Source organism: Ambystoma mexicanum, chromosome 10, assembly GCF_040938575.1.
Source record: "Ambystoma mexicanum isolate Mex_15411 chromosome 10, UKY_AmexF1_1, whole genome shotgun sequence".
Classification (NCBI taxonomy): Eukaryota; Metazoa; Chordata; class Amphibia; order Caudata; family Ambystomatidae; genus Ambystoma; species Ambystoma mexicanum.
Window position 1 is genome coordinate 513,794,708 of NC_090932.1, and position 17,064 is coordinate 513,811,771.

At 48.9% G+C, this 17,064-nt stretch overlaps 1 protein-coding gene across 1 annotated transcript in view; it reads left to right on the forward strand.

The window, feature by feature from the left end:
• The first annotated feature begins 1,254 nt into the window (after nucleotides 1-1,254).
• Nucleotides 1,255-17,064, forward strand: part of SLCO2A1 (solute carrier organic anion transporter family member 2A1) — a 469,694-nt gene continuing 453,884 nt past the window's right edge. Inside the window, exon 1 of the mRNA XM_069618059.1 lies at nucleotides 1,255-1,733. Coding sequence (XP_069474160.1) covers nucleotides 1,653-1,733 — 81 coding nt within the window. The 5' untranslated portion in view covers nucleotides 1,255-1,652. The remainder of the gene's footprint in view (nucleotides 1,734-17,064) is intronic.

The window sequence follows — 17,064 nt, forward strand, 5'->3', positions numbered from 1 at the left end:
TGTGAAAGAGGCATTTATGAGTTTAGTAAGGAAGGGTGAGAGTTCACGGGCAGCGTCTTTTATGATTTGGGCCGGACATGTGTCGCCCTGGCAGTTGGAGGGTTTAAGAGTGAGGATGACTTTCTCGACTTCTTTAGTGGAGACTTTGTGAAAGTAGAAGGGAGTGATGTTCAGTGTGGGTGGAGAAGGGGTGATTTCAGAGTTGGTAGTGAGTTTGTGGTAGCCTTGGAGGTGACAATATTTGGGACAGTTATAGACACTTTTTTGTTGTTGATCTTTGCCTGAAGCATTGTTATCTTGTTGGCAAGGGCATTTTGTATGCATGTGCACGAGTTCTTATCCTCGAGGCAGGAGTCGGGAGCTTGTACAGGGGATTCTACCTCCTTTAGGATGGCGAACAATTCTTTGGTGTTGGATTTGGCTTGGGTGATGCGGGTGTTGTAGGATGTTTGTTCCGCAAGGATGATTTCTTTTTTGTAGAGCGTAGCTAGTTTCTTCAGGTTATTTTTAATGGTGTCTCAGGGGCCTGATCTCGAGGTTTTTTCGCTGAGGCGTTTCTTTAGTCTGATGTCTTTCAGTAGGGATGTGAACCAGATATTTAGGTGTTGGCAGGGTTTGCTCTTCCTAATTTTCAGAGGTGCGATAGTGTCCAGAGAGGCAAGCATCACTTCATTGTACTTTTCTACCATAGAGGCTGGGTCGGACTGATCTGAGATGGAGTTTAAGGTGGGGAGAATGAGGGGGATAGATATCTTATAAGATAAGACTTGCATATATTGGATTGGTGTTACCCTACAAAACCATTGCACACTCTGGCTTTTTAGCCAATTTTTCTCAGAAAGATGCCTTCTGTAAAGTACTTGAATTACAAAGTAATGAAACCAGCTTCCTTTGTATAGCAATGATTTATTGATGTTGGGTAGGGGTTTTGTCACGCGATACAGAGGTGTAGTTTGGGAGAGGGGGTATTTTAGTGTTTCACCCTGGACTCCTAGTTGGCTAGAACTTGCCCTGCCTAGGAGTGCCTCTGAGATTTATCACACACAGGCATGGCAGGGGAAAATCTCTGCTGAAGCTCCGAGTCCTGATATCAACAGTGGCTGGCAGCTCACACCTGCCGGGGAGGGAGGGCTTGTGTGTGAGTGCGGAAGCTCCCTCTCCTTCTGCACACAAACACGCGCACAGGAGCCAGGGAGGAGGAGGGCTTCAAGTTTCATCATCATCATCAGAAGTTATAAAAACTTCAACCCCAGGCTGCGTTCTCACTGCGTCCCACACCACGCGGAGGCGCCGAGCTCTACACCTTTACCTGACGGCCCGCAGCGCTCCCATCTCCCGCCACAGACCTCGCGCGACCCCATTGCCAGCCCGCCTTGGCACTGGGCGGCCACCTACCCTCCTCTACGCAGAGCGCTACACCTTTACCTGCCTGGAGGGGAGCGAGCAGAGCTCCCGCCTGCCTGCGACGCCCACCGACTTACCCTGACCCACCACCGAGTGCCCTCAATAGCCCGGACGCCTGACGGGCACCAAAGGCTGGCACGCAAAGACTTCCTCTCGGGTAGAGGTGGTCCTGCGTCCGATAGCCCCCAGCACCACACCGCCCACGCGCGTGCCAAGTCCCGAGTACTGCCTGGAATTCCTACACAGCTATGGGGGTCCAGTCGGAGGTGGGCAAAGAGAATGGCAGTGCCCACCGATCCTGCCCCAGAGGTATATTCAGCAATATTAAGGTAAGGGCTTTCTAACTGTCATGATGCCGCTGATCGCAATCAATAATAACAACTACCACATTCATAATAACAACACATAGAATACCGAAGAGTGTGTTATTATATTTCGCTTGCTACCGCCCACTTGCAACACCGCAGGACTTGCATTATCTGCGCTATGCCGCTTTAGAAATGTGTAAATACTTGCGGTCACGGTTTTAGATTATTTGCAGCCTAAAATCTTTGAGTAGAAATTATTGGGTGGTCACACTAAATGACACAGCTCCTAGAAGCGGGGGATATGCAATTGAGACGCTAGATAAAACGCGACAATATTATTTTAACATCTGTTGTCGTGCACAGCAGATGCATTAACCCACTAAACTACATCACCAACCCAATAATCGCTCGCACCTTCAATCTGGTCTCCCGAGATGAAGTTTGCATTCACTCGGATGAGATTATGAGTTTCGTAAACAGAAGTATTTCCAATTTAAGGGCTAACTGCGAGCATTACCAGCGCTAGAAACGGCCGTAGCATAATAATGTATACGCTGATAAAACAAATATATACCTCAGTGAGTCAAGGCATGTGCTGTTCAAATCCGAATGCAGCCTTTACACAGATTTCAATCCCCGACTCGGCATTTCCTTCTGCAGTGGTTTACAGTGGCGTTAGGTAATGGTTGCTACTGCAATGTATAGCAGCGCGAGGTAGCCAAGTCCTGCAGCAAGCGCTAAGTACGAAATGGCTTCGCCAAATTGGGAAGTAGTGTTAAAAATAGGTTTTCGAACTGGTCTAAAATGAGCGGATGTGCGTTGCGACACTGTTGTGCACGCATGTGGGTAGAGTGAGGGCCGAGCGGCGGCTGGCAGATTGCGTGTGATACAGGGTAGCCATGGGACAGCCCCGTGCCCGTGCTACCCGGAGAACACGTCACTCGCCGGTGCTCCAGGCACAGATGCCACTGCTCCTATTGCTATGTTGTGAGTAGTGGAGAGATGCCAGGTCTGGTAAGCTTCGCAGCGCCAAGAGGTCACCTCGCAGCGCCCGACTTCTTTAGAAAAGCAATGTTCATGTTGGTGTTTCCCATACTTAAAACAAACGGAGTCGCAAATCAGGGGTTGCGGCAGCGCAGTGTGCCTGGGGACTAGTCTTTTGCACAATGCAGAGATGCCCGCCTAAGGCGGTGCACGTATCAAGCGGGGCACAGCAATGGCAGGGCTGCTCTTCAGCTGCCCACGGAACAGAGCTAAACCCTACATTCCTGGGTTATACTGGGCATACTCCAGACAGGGGTGGCAGTGTTGCTCTTCATTGCTATATGACATCTCCATTTCACCTTGGATCGTAAAGGGGACCACAAGGGTGGCAGGGTTGCTCTTCAGTGGCATACAGCACAGCAAAGTCGACTAAGATCTTATTGGGCACAGGGTGGCAGGGTTGCTCTTCAGTGGCATATGGCACAGTGATGACACAATAGATCATATGCGGCACAGGGTGGCAGGGTTGCTCTTCGGTGACATATTGCACAGTGATGACACATTAGATCATATGTGGCACAGGGGTGGCAGGGTTGCTGTTCGGTGGCATATATCACAGTGATGACACATTAGATCATATGGGGCACAGGGGTGGCAGGGTTGCTGTTCAGTGCTATATGTCACAGTGATGACACATTAGATCATATGGGGCACAGGGGTGGCAGGGTTGCTCTTCGGTGGCATATGGCACAGTGATGACACATTATATCATATGGGGCACAGGGGTGGCAGGGTTGCTCTTCTGTGGCATATGGCACAGTGATGACACATTAGATCATATGGGGCACAGGGGTGGCAGGGTTGCTCTTCTGTGGCATATGGCACAGTGATGACACATTAGATCATATGGGGCACAGGGGTGGCAGGGTTGCTCTTCTGTGGTATATGGCACAGTGATGACACATTAGATCATATGCGGCACAGGGGTGGCAGGGTTGCTCTTCGGTGGCATATGGCACAGTGATGACACATTAGATCATATGGGGCACAGGGGTGGCAGGGTTGCTCTTCGGTGGCATATGGCACAGTGATGTAACATTAGATCATATGGGGCACAGGGGTGGCAGGGTTGCTGTTCGGTGGCATATATCACAGTGATGACACATTAGATCATATGGGGCACAGGGGTGGCAGAGTTGCTGTTCGGTGGCATAAATCAGAGTGATGACACATTAGGTCATATGGGGCACAGGAGTGGCAGGGTTGCTGTTCGGTGGCATATATCACAGTGATGACACATTAGATCATATGGGGCACAGGGGTGGCAGGGTTGCTGTTCGGTGGCATATATCACAGTGATGACACATTAGATCATATGGGGGTTGCTCTTCTGTGGCATATGGCACAGTGATGACACATTAGATCATATGGGGCACAGGGGTGGCAGGGTTGCTCTTCGTTGGTATATGGCACAGTGATGACACATTAGATCATATGCGGCACAGGGGTGGCAGGGTTGCTCTTCGGTGGCATATGGCAGGGTTGCTCTTCTGTGGCATACGGCACAGTGATGACACATTAGATCATATGGGGCACAGGGGTGGCAGGGTTGCTCTTCGGTGGCATATATCACAGTGATGACACATTAGATCATATGCGGCACAGGGGTGGCAGGGTTGCTCTTCGGTGGCATATGGCACAGTGATGACACATTAGATCATATGGGGCACAGGGGTGGCAGGGTTGCTCTTCGGTGGCATATGGCACAGTGATGAAACATTAGATCATATGGGGCACAGGGGTGGCAGGGTTGCTGTTCGGTGGCATATATCACAGTGATGACACATTAGATCATATGGGGCACAGGGGTGGCAGGGTTGCTGTTCGGTGGCATATATCACAGTGATGACACATTAGATCATATGGGGCACAGGGGTTGCAGGGTTGCTGTTCGGTGGCATATATCACAGTGATGACACATTAGATCATATGGGGCACATGGGTGGCAGGGTTGCTGTTCGGTGGCATATATCACAGTGATGACACATTAGATCATATGGGGCACATGGGTGGCAGGGTTGCTCTTCGGTGGCATATGGCACAGTGATGACACATTAGATCATATGCGGCACAGGGGTGGCAGGGTTGCTCTTCTGTGGCATTTGGCACAGTGATGACACATTAGATCATATGCGGCACAGGGGTGGCAGGGTTGCTCTTCTGTGGCATTTGGCACAGTGATGACACATTAGATCATATGGGCACAGGGGTGGCAGGGTTGCTCTTCGGTGGTATATGGCACAGTGATGACACATTAGATCATATGGGGCACAGGGGTGGCAGGGTTGCTCTTCGTTGGTATATGGCACAGTGATGACACATTAGATCATATGCGGCACAGGGGTGGCAGGGTTGCTCTTCGGTGGTATATGGCACAGTGATGACACATTCGATCATATGCGGCACAGGGGTGGCAGGGTTGCTCTTCGGTGGCATATGGCACAGTGATGACACATTCGATCATATGGGGCACAGGGATGGCAGGTTTGCTCTTCGGTGGCATATATCACAGTGATGACACATTAGATCATACGGGGCACAGAGGTGGCAGGGTTGCTCTTCGGTGGTATATGGCACAGTGATGACACATTAGATCATACGCGGCACAGGGGTGGCAGGGTTGCTCTTCGGTGGCATATGGCACAGTGATGACACATTAGATCATATGGGGCACAGGGGTGGCAGGGTTGCTCTTCGGTGGCATATGGCACAGTGATGAAACATTAGATCATATGGGGCACAGGGGTGGCAGGGTTGCTGTTCGGTGGCATATATCACAGTGATGACACATTAGATCATATGGGGCACAGGGGTGGCAGGGTTGCTGTTCGGTGGCATATATCACAGTGATGACACATTAGATCATATGGGGCACAGGGGTTGCAGGGTTGCTGTTCGGTGGCATATATCACAGTGATGACACATTAGATCATATGGGGCACATGGGTGGCAGGGTTGCTGTTCGGTGGCATATATCACAGTGATGACACATTAGATCATATGGGGCACATGGGTGGCAGGGTTGCTCTTCGGTGGCATATGGCACAGTGATGACACATTAGATCATATGCGGCACAGGGGTGGCAGGGTTGCTCTTCTGTGGCATTTGGCACAGTGATGACACATTAGATCATATGCGGCACAGGGGTGGCAGGGTTGCTCTTCTGTGGCATTTGGCACAGTGATGACACATTAGATCATATGGGCACAGGGGTGGCAGGGTTGCTCTTCGGTGGTATATGGCACAGTGATGACACATTAGATCATATGGGGCACAGGGGTGGCAGGGTTGCTCTTCGTTGGTATATGGCACAGTGATGACACATTAGATCATATGCGGCACAGGGGTGGCAGGGTTGCTCTTCGGTGGTATATGGCACAGTGATGACACATTCGATCATATGCGGCACAGGGGTGGCAGGGTTGCTCTTCGGTGGCATATGGCACAGTGATGACACATTCGATCATATGGGGCACAGGGATGGCAGGTTTGCTCTTCGGTGGCATATATCACAGTGATGACACATTAGATCATACGGGGCACAGAGGTGGCAGGGTTGCTCTTCGGTGGTATATGGCACAGTGATGACACATTAGATCATATGCGGCACAGGGGTGGCAGGGTTGCCCTTCAGTGGTACATGGCACAGTGATGACACATTCGAACATATGGGGCAAGGGGTGGCAGGGTTGCTCTTCAGTGGTATATGGCACAGTGATGACACATTAGATCATATGGGGCACAGGGGTGGCAGGGTTGCTCTTCAGTGGTATATGGCACAATGATGACACATTAGATCATATGCGGCACAGGGGTGGGTTGCTCTTCAGTGGTATATGGCACATTGATGACACATTAGATTATATGCGGCAGAGGGGTGGCAGGGTTCCTCTTCGGTTGTATATGGCACAGTGATGACACATTAGATCATCTGGGGCACAGGGGTGGCAGGGTTGCTCTTCGGTGGTATATAGCACAGTGATGACACATTAGATCATATGGGCACAGGGGTGGCAGGGTTGCTCTTCGGTGGTATATGGCACAGTGATGACACATTAGATCATATGCGGCACAGGGGTGGCAGGGTTGCTTTTCGGTGGTATATGGCACAGTGATGACACATTAGATCATATGGGGCACAGGGGTGGCAGGGTTGCTCTTCGGTGGTATATGGCACAGTGATGACACATTAGATCATAGGCGGCACAGGGGTGGCAGGGTTGCTGTTCGGTGGCATATATCACAGTGATGACACATTAGATCATATGGGGCACAGGGGTGGCTGGGTTGCTCTTCGGTGGTATATGGTACAGTGATGACACATTAGATCATATGGGACACAGGGGTGGCAGGGTTGCTCTTCAGTGGCATATGGCACAGTGATGACACATTAGATCATATGGGGCACAGAGGTGGCAGGGTTGCTCTTTAGTGGTATATGGCACAGTGATGACACATTAGATCATATGGGGCACAGAGGTGGCAGGGTTGCTCTTCAGTGGTATATGGCACAGTGATGACACATTATGTTTATGTTTATTATTTGATAATGCGCACAAACCCAGCGGTAGCCGGGCACAGCAGGTACAAGGTTACTTAAGCTTAGATTGCATACAGAGTATCAAAAACATATCAATACGATACATACATGTCAATGCAGGCAGTTGGAATGAAAAACTAACATGTTACAGTATTGAGAGAGTGTACAAGGTAAAAGGTGAGAGCAGAATCATCTTAGACTGGGTTACAAGGGTGTCGTGGCCGTTAGGTACCACGAGAATTAGTTGTCGTTGGACCAGAGCCAATTTTTTAACTTACGTCTGAAGTTGGAGTAGGGTAGGTTAGCTCTCACTGCAATGGGCAATGCGTTCCAAGCCTGGGCAGATCTGACGGGGAAGCTTGCTCCGCCCGCTTTGGATCGTCTGAATCTAGGAGTTTCGAGCAGGAAGTGGTTGGTAGCCCTAGTGCGGTGGCTGGATGATTTTCTGGTCAGTCTGGTCGAGATGTAAGGGAGTGCTGTGTTGTTGAGCCCTTTGTGGGTAAGCGATAGTGTCTTGAGCAGGACTCTGTCGCTGATTTTAAGCCAGTGGGGGTCTTTCCTGATGTTAGAAATATGTGCTCTGCGGGGTATGTCAAGGGCTGCTCTAAGAGCGTTATTTTGAAGGATTTGCATTTTATTTATAATGGATTTGTTGGCACCTGCATAGAGGGCATTGCAATAGTCCAGTTTGGACATTACTAATGCATTAACTAGCATGATGCAGTTAGTTTTAGAGAGGTAAGGTCTACAGGTCCTGATTAATTTACAGGTGTACGCTGTGGATGATGCCAAGGTGTTACCTTGTTTTTTAAGAGATAAAGTGGAATCGAGGTAAAAGCCTAGAGTTTTTACCTCAGTAGCCACCTTGATTGTGTTACCATCTATGTTGAAATTGCGATAGTTGGGACTCAGTTTTTTTAGGTTGGAGTCGGAACCCAAGATCAATGTCTCAGTTTTGTCGTCATTTAGGCAGAGGCCGTGGGAGGCCATCCATGCCTGAATGAGGAGGTAAATTTTGTTTACTAGAGCTGTGTCTTCGACAAAGTTGCCTGATAGTGGTATGAGAATCTGCGTATCGTCCGCATAATTAGTATAGGTTACCCCTAATCTGTCAAGTTTATTGAAGAGAGGCTTAGTAAAGATATTATACATTGTGGGGGAGACACATGAGCCTTGTGGGACACCACAAGTGATCTAGATTGGGTCCGCTGCCGCTACAGGGGAGAACACTCTCATCGTACGGTTAGCTAGGAAGGATTGTACCCATGCTATATCTTCACTTGAGAAATGGCCGTCAGACGCTAAGTGGTTGCATAATACTGCATGATCCACCAGGTCAAAGGCCGCTGATAGCTCAAGGAGGAGGAACATAGCTGTACTACCTTTATCCTTCAACTCGTCGATTTGTGTCTTGAGGTCGATGAGGGCCGTTTCAGTACCGTGCAGTGGTCTGAAGCCAGATTGCCGTGAGCCTAATAGTTGGTGTGTCTCCAAATAGTTTTGGATTTGGAGGTAGGCTACTCTATCAATGATTTTAAGGAGAAATGGGACCGTAGTAATGGGCCTGTAGTTAGTGGGGATTGCTGGGCCGAGTGTCTGTTTTTTGAGTAGGGGCAGAACCCAAGATTCTTTAAGGTTAGTGGGTACAGTACTCGTGTTGAAGGAGGCGTTGATAAGTTTCGAGATGAAGGGTGCTAGATCTCTGGCTGCATCCTTGATGATTTGCGCAGGGCAGCTGTCACCTTGGCAGTTCGACGGTTTAAGGGATAGAATGACCTTTTCAGTTTCCAATATAGAGATATTAGTAAACCTGAAGGGTTTACAGTTTGTTTGGGTGGATCATATGGGGCACAGGGGTGGCAGGGTTGCTCTTCAGTGATATATGGCACAGTGATGACACATTAGATCATATGGGGCACAGGGGTGGCAGGGTTGCTCTTCAGTGGTATATGGCACAGTGATGACACATTAGATCATATGGGGCACAGGGGTGGCAGGGTTGCTCTTCAGTGGTATATGGCACAGTGATGACACATTAGATCATATGGGGCACAGGGGTGGCAGGGTTGCTCTTCAGTGTTATATGGCACAGTGATGAAACATTAGATCATATGGGGAACAGGGGTGGCAGGGTTGCTCTTCAGTGGTATATGGCACAGTGATGACACATTAGATCATATGGGGCACAGGGGTGGCAGGGTTGCTCTTCAGTGGTATATGGCACAGTGATGACACATTAGATCATATGGGGCTCAGGGGTGGCAGGGTTGTTCTTCAGTGGTATATGGCACAGTGATCACACATTAGATCATATGGGGCACAGGGGTGGCAGGGTTGCTCTTCAATGGTATATGGCACAGTGCTGACACATTAGATCATATGGGGCAAAGGGGTGGCAGATTTGCTCTTCAGTGGCGTATGGCACAGTGATGACACAATAGATCATATGCGGCACAGGGGTGGCAGGGTTGCTCTTCAGTGATATAGGGCACAGTGATGACACATTAGATCATATGGGGCACAGGGGTGGCAGGGTTGCTCTTCAGTGGCGTATGGCAAAGTGATGACACATTAGATCATATGGGGCACAGGGGTGGCAGGTTTGCTCTTCAGTGGTGTATGGCACAGTGATGACACATTAGATCATATGGGGCACAGGGGTGGCAGGGTTGCTCTTAAGTGGTATATGGCACAGTGATGACACATTAGATCATATGGGGCACAGGGGTGGCAGGGTTTCTCTTCAGTGGTATATGGCACAGTTATGACACATTAGATAATATGGGCCACAGGGGTCGCAGGGTTGTTCTTCAGTGGTATATGGCACAGTGATCACACATTAGATCATATGGGGCACAGGGGTGGCAGGGTTGCTCTTCAGTGGTATATGGCACAGTGATGACACATTAGATCATATGGGGCACAGGGGTGGCAGGTTTGCTCTTTAGTGGCATATGGCACAGTGATGACACATTAGATCATATGGGGCACAGGGGTGGCAGGGTTGCTCTTCAGTGGCATATGGCACAGTGATGACACATTAGATCATATGCAGCACAGGGTGGCAGGGTTGCTCTTCAGTGGTATATGGCACAGTGATGACACATTAGATCATATGGGGCACAGGGGTGGCAGGTTTGCTCTTCAGTGGTATATGGCAAAGTGATGACACATTAGATCATATGCGGCTCAGGGGTGGCAGGGTTGCTCTATATGGCACAGTGATGACACACTAGATCATATGGGGCACAGGGGTGGCACGGATGTTGTTCGGTGGCATATATCACAGTGATGACACATTAGATCATATGGGGCACAGGGGTGGCAGGGTTGCTGTTCGGTGGTATATGGCACAGTGATGACACATTAGATCATATGGGGCACAGAGGTGGCAGGGTTGCTCTTCAGTGGATATGGCACAGTGATGACACATTAGATCATATGCGGCACAGGGGTGGCAGGGTTGCTCTTCCGTGGTATATGGCACAGTGATGACACATTAGATCATATGCGGCACAGGGGTGGCAGGTTTGCTCTTCAGTGATATATGGCAAAGTGATGACACATTAGATCATATGGGGCACAGGGGTGGCAGGGTTGCTCTTCAGTGTTATATGGCACAGTGATGACACATTAGATCATATGGGGCACAGGGGTGGCAGGGTTGCTGTTCGGTGGCATATGACACAGTGATGACACATTAGATCATATGGGGCACAGGGGTGGCAGGGTTGCTGTTCGGTGGCATATGACACAGTGATGACACATTAGATCATATGGGGCACAGTGGTGGCAGGGTTCCCCTTCGGTGGAATATGGTACAGTGATGACACATTAGATCATATGGGACACAGGGGTGGCAGGGTTGCTCTTCAGTGGCATATGGCACAGTGATGACACATTAGATCATATGGGGCACAGGGGTGGCAGGGTTGCTCTTCAGTGGTATATGACACAGTGATGACATATTAGATCATATGGGGCACAGGGGTGGCAGGGTTGCTCTTCAGTGGTATATGGCACAGTGATGACACATTAGATCATATGGGGCACAGGGTTGGCAGGTTTGCTCTTCAGTGGCATATGGCACAGTGATGACACATTAGATCATATGCAGCACAGGGGTGGCAGGGTTGCTCTTCAGTGGTATAGGGCACAGTGATGAAACATTAGATCATATGGGGCACAGGGGTGGCAGGGTTGCTCTTCAGTGTTATGTGGCACAGTGATGACACATTAGATCATATGGGGCACAGGGGTGGCAGGGTTGCTGTTCGGTGGCATATGACACAGTGATGACACATTAGATCATATGGGGCACAGGGGTGGCAGGGTTGCTGTTCGGTGGCATATGACACAGTGATGACACATTAGATCATATGGGGCACAGGGGTGGCAGGTTTGCTCTTCAGTGGCATATGGCACAGTGATGACACATTAGATCATATGGGGCACAGGGGTGGCAGGGTTGCTGTTCGGTGGCATATGACACAGTGATGACACATTAGATCATATGGGGCACAGGGGTGGCAGGGTTGCTGTTCGGTGGCATATGACACAGTGATGACACATTAGATCATATGGGGCACAGTGGTGGCAGGGTTCCCCTTCGGTGGAATATGGTACAGTGATGACACATTAGATCATATGGGACACAGGGGTGGCAGGGTTGCTCTTCAGTGGCATATGGCACAGTGATGACACATTAGATCATATGGGGCACAGGGGTGGCAGGGTTGCTCTTCAGTGGTATATGACACAGTGATGACATATTAGATCATATGGGGCACAGGGGTGGCAGGGTTGCTCTTCAGTGGTATATGGCACAGTGATGACACATTAGATCATATGGGGCACAGGGTTGGCAGGTTTGCTCTTCAGTGGCATATGGCACAGTGATGACACATTAGATCATATGCGGCACAGGGGTGGCAGGGTTGCTCTTCAGTGGTATAGGGCACAGTGATGAAACATTAGATCATATGGGGCACAGGGGTGGCAGGGTTGCTCTTCAGTGTTATATGGCACAGTGATGACACATTAGATCATATGGGGCACAGGGGTGGCAGGGTTGCTGTTCGGTGGCATATGACACAGTGATGACACATTAGATCATATGGGGCACAGGGGTGGCAGGGTTGCTGTTCGGTGGCATATGACACAGTGATGACACATTAGATCATATGGGGCACAGGGGTGGCAGGTTTGCTCTTCAATGGCATATGGCACAGTGATGACACATTAGATCATATGCGGCACAGGGGTGGCAGGGTTGCTCTTCAGTGGTATAGGGCACAGTGATGAAACATTAGATCATATGGGGCACAGGGGTGGCAGGGTTGCTCTTCAGTGGCATATGGCACAGTGATGACACATTAGATCATATGCAGCACAGGGTGGCAGGGTTGCTCTTCAGTGGTATATGGCGCAGTGATGACACATTAGATCATATGGGGCACAGGGGTGGCAGGTTTGCTCTTCAGTGGTATATGGCAAAGTGATGACACATTAGATCATATGCGGCTCAGGGGTGGCAGGGTTGCTCTATATGGCACAGTGATGACACACTAGATCATATGGGGCACAGGGGTGGCACGGTTGTTGTTCGGTGGCATATATCACAGTGATGACACATTAGATCATATGGGGCACAGGGGTGGCAGGGTTGCTGTTCGGTGGTATATGGCACAGTGATGACACATTAGATCATATGGGGCACAGGGGTGGCAAGGTTGCTCTTCAGTGTTATATGGCACAGTGATGACACATTAGATCATATGGGGTACAGGGGTGGCAGGGTTGCTGTTCGGTGGCATATATCACAGTGATGACACATTAGATCATATGGGGCACAGGGGTGGCAGGGTTGCTGTTCGGTGGCATATGACACAGTGATGACACATTAGATCATATGGGGGACAGGGGTGGCAGGGTTGCTCTTTGGTGGTATATGGTTCAGTGATGACACATTAGATCATATGGGACACAGGGGTGGCAGGGTTGCTCTTCAGTGGCATATGGCACAGTGATGACACATTAGATCATATGGGGCACAGGGGTGGCAGGGTTGCTCTTCAGTGGTATATGGCACAGTGATGACACATTAGATCATATGGGGCACAGGGGTGGCAGGGTTGCTCTTCAGTGGTATATGGCACAGTGATGACACATTAGATCATATGGGGCACAGAGGTGGCAGGGTTGCTCTTCAGTGGTATATGGCACAATGATGACACATTATGTTTATGTTTATGTTTATTATTTGATAATGCGCACAAAACCCAGGGGTAGCCGGGCGCAGCAGGTACAAGGTTACTTAAGCTTAGGTTGCATACAGAGTATCAAAAACGGTTTATAGTGATAATTTCGACAACAAAAATGTCGAAAGTCAAAATTTCGAAAAAAAAATGTCGAAAAAAAAATGTCGACTTTTTTTTCAATGCATTTTTTTTTTAAATGGGGGGGTTCCCCCCAACCCCCCTTTTTAAAATTTTTTTTTTAATTGTTCCCTTTTTTTAACTCCCGAACCCCTAAAATAAATATATAATTAAAAAAAACGAAAGTCGACATTTTTTTTTTCAACATTTTTTTGTCCACATTTTTGTCTGTCGACATTTTTTTTTCGAAATTATGACTGGCCACCATCAAAAACATATCAATACGATACATACATGTCAATGCAGGCAGTTGGAATGAAAAACTAACATTTTACAGTATTGAGAGAGTGTACAAGGTAAATGGTGAGAGCAGAATCATCTTAGACTGGGTTACAAGGGTGTCGTGGCTGTTAGGTACCACGAGAATTAGTTGTCGTTGGACCAGAGCCAATTTGTTACCTTACGTCTGAAGTTGGAGTAGGGTAGGTTAGCTCTCAGTGCAATGGGCAATGCGTTCCAAGCCTGGGCAGCTCTGACGGGGAAGCTTGCTCCGCCCGCTTTGGATCGTCTGAATCTAGGAGTTTCGAGCAGGAAGTGGTTGGTAGCCCTAGTGCGGTGGCTGGATGATTTTCTGGTCAGTCTGGTCGAGATGTAAGGGAGTGCTGTGTTGTTGAGCCCTTTGTGGGTAAGCGATAGTGTCTTGAGCAGGACTCTGTCACTGATTTTAAGTCAGTGGTGGTCTTTCCTGATGTTAGAAATATGTGCTCTGCGGGGTATGTCAAGGGCTGCTCTAAGAGCGTTATTTTGAAGGATTTGCATTTTATTTATAATGGATTTGTTGGCACCTGCATAGAGGGCATTGCAATAGTCCAGTTTGGACATTACTAATGCATTAACTAGCATGATGCAGTTAGTTTTAGAGAGGTAAGGTCTACAGGTCCTGATTAATTTACAGGTGTACGCTGTGGATGATGCCAGGGTGTTAACTTGTTTTTTAAGAGATAAAGTGGAATCGAGGTAAAAGCCTAGAGTTTTTATCTCAGTAGCCACCTTGATTGTGTTACCATCTATGTTGAAATTGCGATAGTTGGGACTCAGTTTTTCTAGGTCGGAGTCGGAACCCAAGATCAATATCTCAATTTTGTCGTCCTTTAGGCAGAGGCCGTGGGAGGCCATCCATGCCTGAATGAGGAGGTAAATTTTGTTTACTAGAGCTGTGTCTTCGACAAAGTTGCCTGATAGTGGTATGAGAATCTGCGTATCGTCCGCATAATTAGTATAGGTTACCCCTAATCTGTCAAGTTTATTGAAGAGAGGCTTAGTAAAGATATTATACATTGTGGGGGAGACACATGAGCCTTGTGGGACACCATAAGTGATCTAGATTGGGTCCACTACCGCTACAGGGGAGAACACTCTCATTGTACGGTTAGCTAGGAAGGATTGTACCCATGCTTTATCTTCACTTGAGAAATGGCCGGCAGACGCTAAGTGGTTGCATAATACTGCATGATCCACCAGGTCAAAGGCCGCTGATAGCTCAAGGAGGAGGAGCATAGCTGTACTACCTTTATCCTTCAACTCGTCGATTTGTGTCTTGAGGTCGATGAGGGCCGTTTCAGTACCGTGCAGTGGTCTGAAGCCAGATTGCCGTGAGCCTAATAGTTGGTGTGTCTCCAAATAGTTTTGGATTTGGAGGTAGGCTACTCTATCGATGATTTTAAGGAGAAATGGGACCGTAATAATGGGCCTGTAGTTAGTGGGGATTGCTGGGCCGAGTGTCTGTTTTTTGAGTAGGGGCAGAACCCAAGATTCTTTAAGGTTAGTGGGTACAGTACTCGTGTTGAAGGAGGCGTTGATAAATTTCGAGATGAAGGGTGCTAGATCTCTGGCTGCATCCTTGATGATTTGCGCAGGGCAGCTGTCACCTTGGCAGTTCGACGGTTTAAGGGATAGAATGACCTTTTCAGTTTCCAATATAGAGATATTAGTAAACCTGAAGGGTTTACAGTTTGTTTGGGTGGATCATATGGGGCACAGGGGTGTCAGGGGTGGCAGGGTTGCTCTTCAGTGGTATATGGCACAGTGATGACACATTAGATCATATGGGGCACAGGGATGGCAGGGTTGCTCTTCAGTGGTATATGGCACAGTGATGACACATTAGATCATATGGGGCTCAGGGGTGGCAGGGTTGCTCTTCAGTGGTATATGGCACAGTGATGACACATTAGATCATATGGGGCACAGGGGTGGCAGGGTTGCTCTTCAGTGGTATATGGCACAGTGATGACACATTAGATCATATGGGGCACAGGGGTGGCAGGTTTGCTCTTCAGTGGCATATGGCACAGTGATGACACATTAGATCATATGCGGCACAGGGGTGGCAGGGTTGCTCTTCAGTGGTATAGGGCACAGTGATGACACATTAGATCATATGGGGCACAGGGGTGGCAGGGTTGCTTTTCAGTGGCATATGGCACAGTGATGACACATTAGATCATGTGCAGCAAAGGGTGGCAGGGTTGCTCTTCAGTGCCGTATGGCACAGTGATGACACATTAGATCATATGGGGCACAGGGGTGGCAGGTTTGCTCTTCAGTGGCGTATGGCACAGTGATGACACATTAGATCATATGGGGCACAGGGGTGGCAGGGTTGCTCTTCAGTGGCATATGGCACAGTGATGACACATTAGATCATATGGGGCACAGCGGTGGCAGGGTTTCTCTTCAGTGGTGTATGGCACAGTTATGACACATTAGATCATATGGGGCACAGGGGTGGCAGGGTTGTTCTTCAGTGGTATATGGCACAGTGATCACACATTAGGTCATATGGGGCACAGGGGTGGCAGGGTTGCTCTTCAATGGGATATGGCACAGTGATGACACATTAGATCATATGGGGCACAGGGGTGGCAGGTTTGCTCTTTAGTGGCATATGGCACAGTGATGACACATTAGATCATATGCGGCACAGGGGTGGCAGGGTTGCTCTTCAGTGGTATAGGGCACAGTGATGACACATTAGATCATATGGGGCACAGGGGTGGCAGGATTGCTCTTCAGTGGCATATGGCACAGTGATGACACATTAGATCATATGCAGCACAGGGTGGCAGGGTTGCTCTTCAGTGGTATATGGCACAGTGAGGACACGTTAGATCATATGCGACTCAGGGGTGGCAGGGTTGCTCTATATGGCACAGTGATGACACACTAGATCATATGGAGCACAGGGTGGCACTGTTGTTGTTCGGTGGCATATATCACTGTGATGACACATTAGATCATATGGGGCACAGGGGTGGCAGGGTTGCTGTTCGGTGGTATATGGCACAGTGATGACACATTAGATCATATGGGGGACAGAGGTGGCAGGGT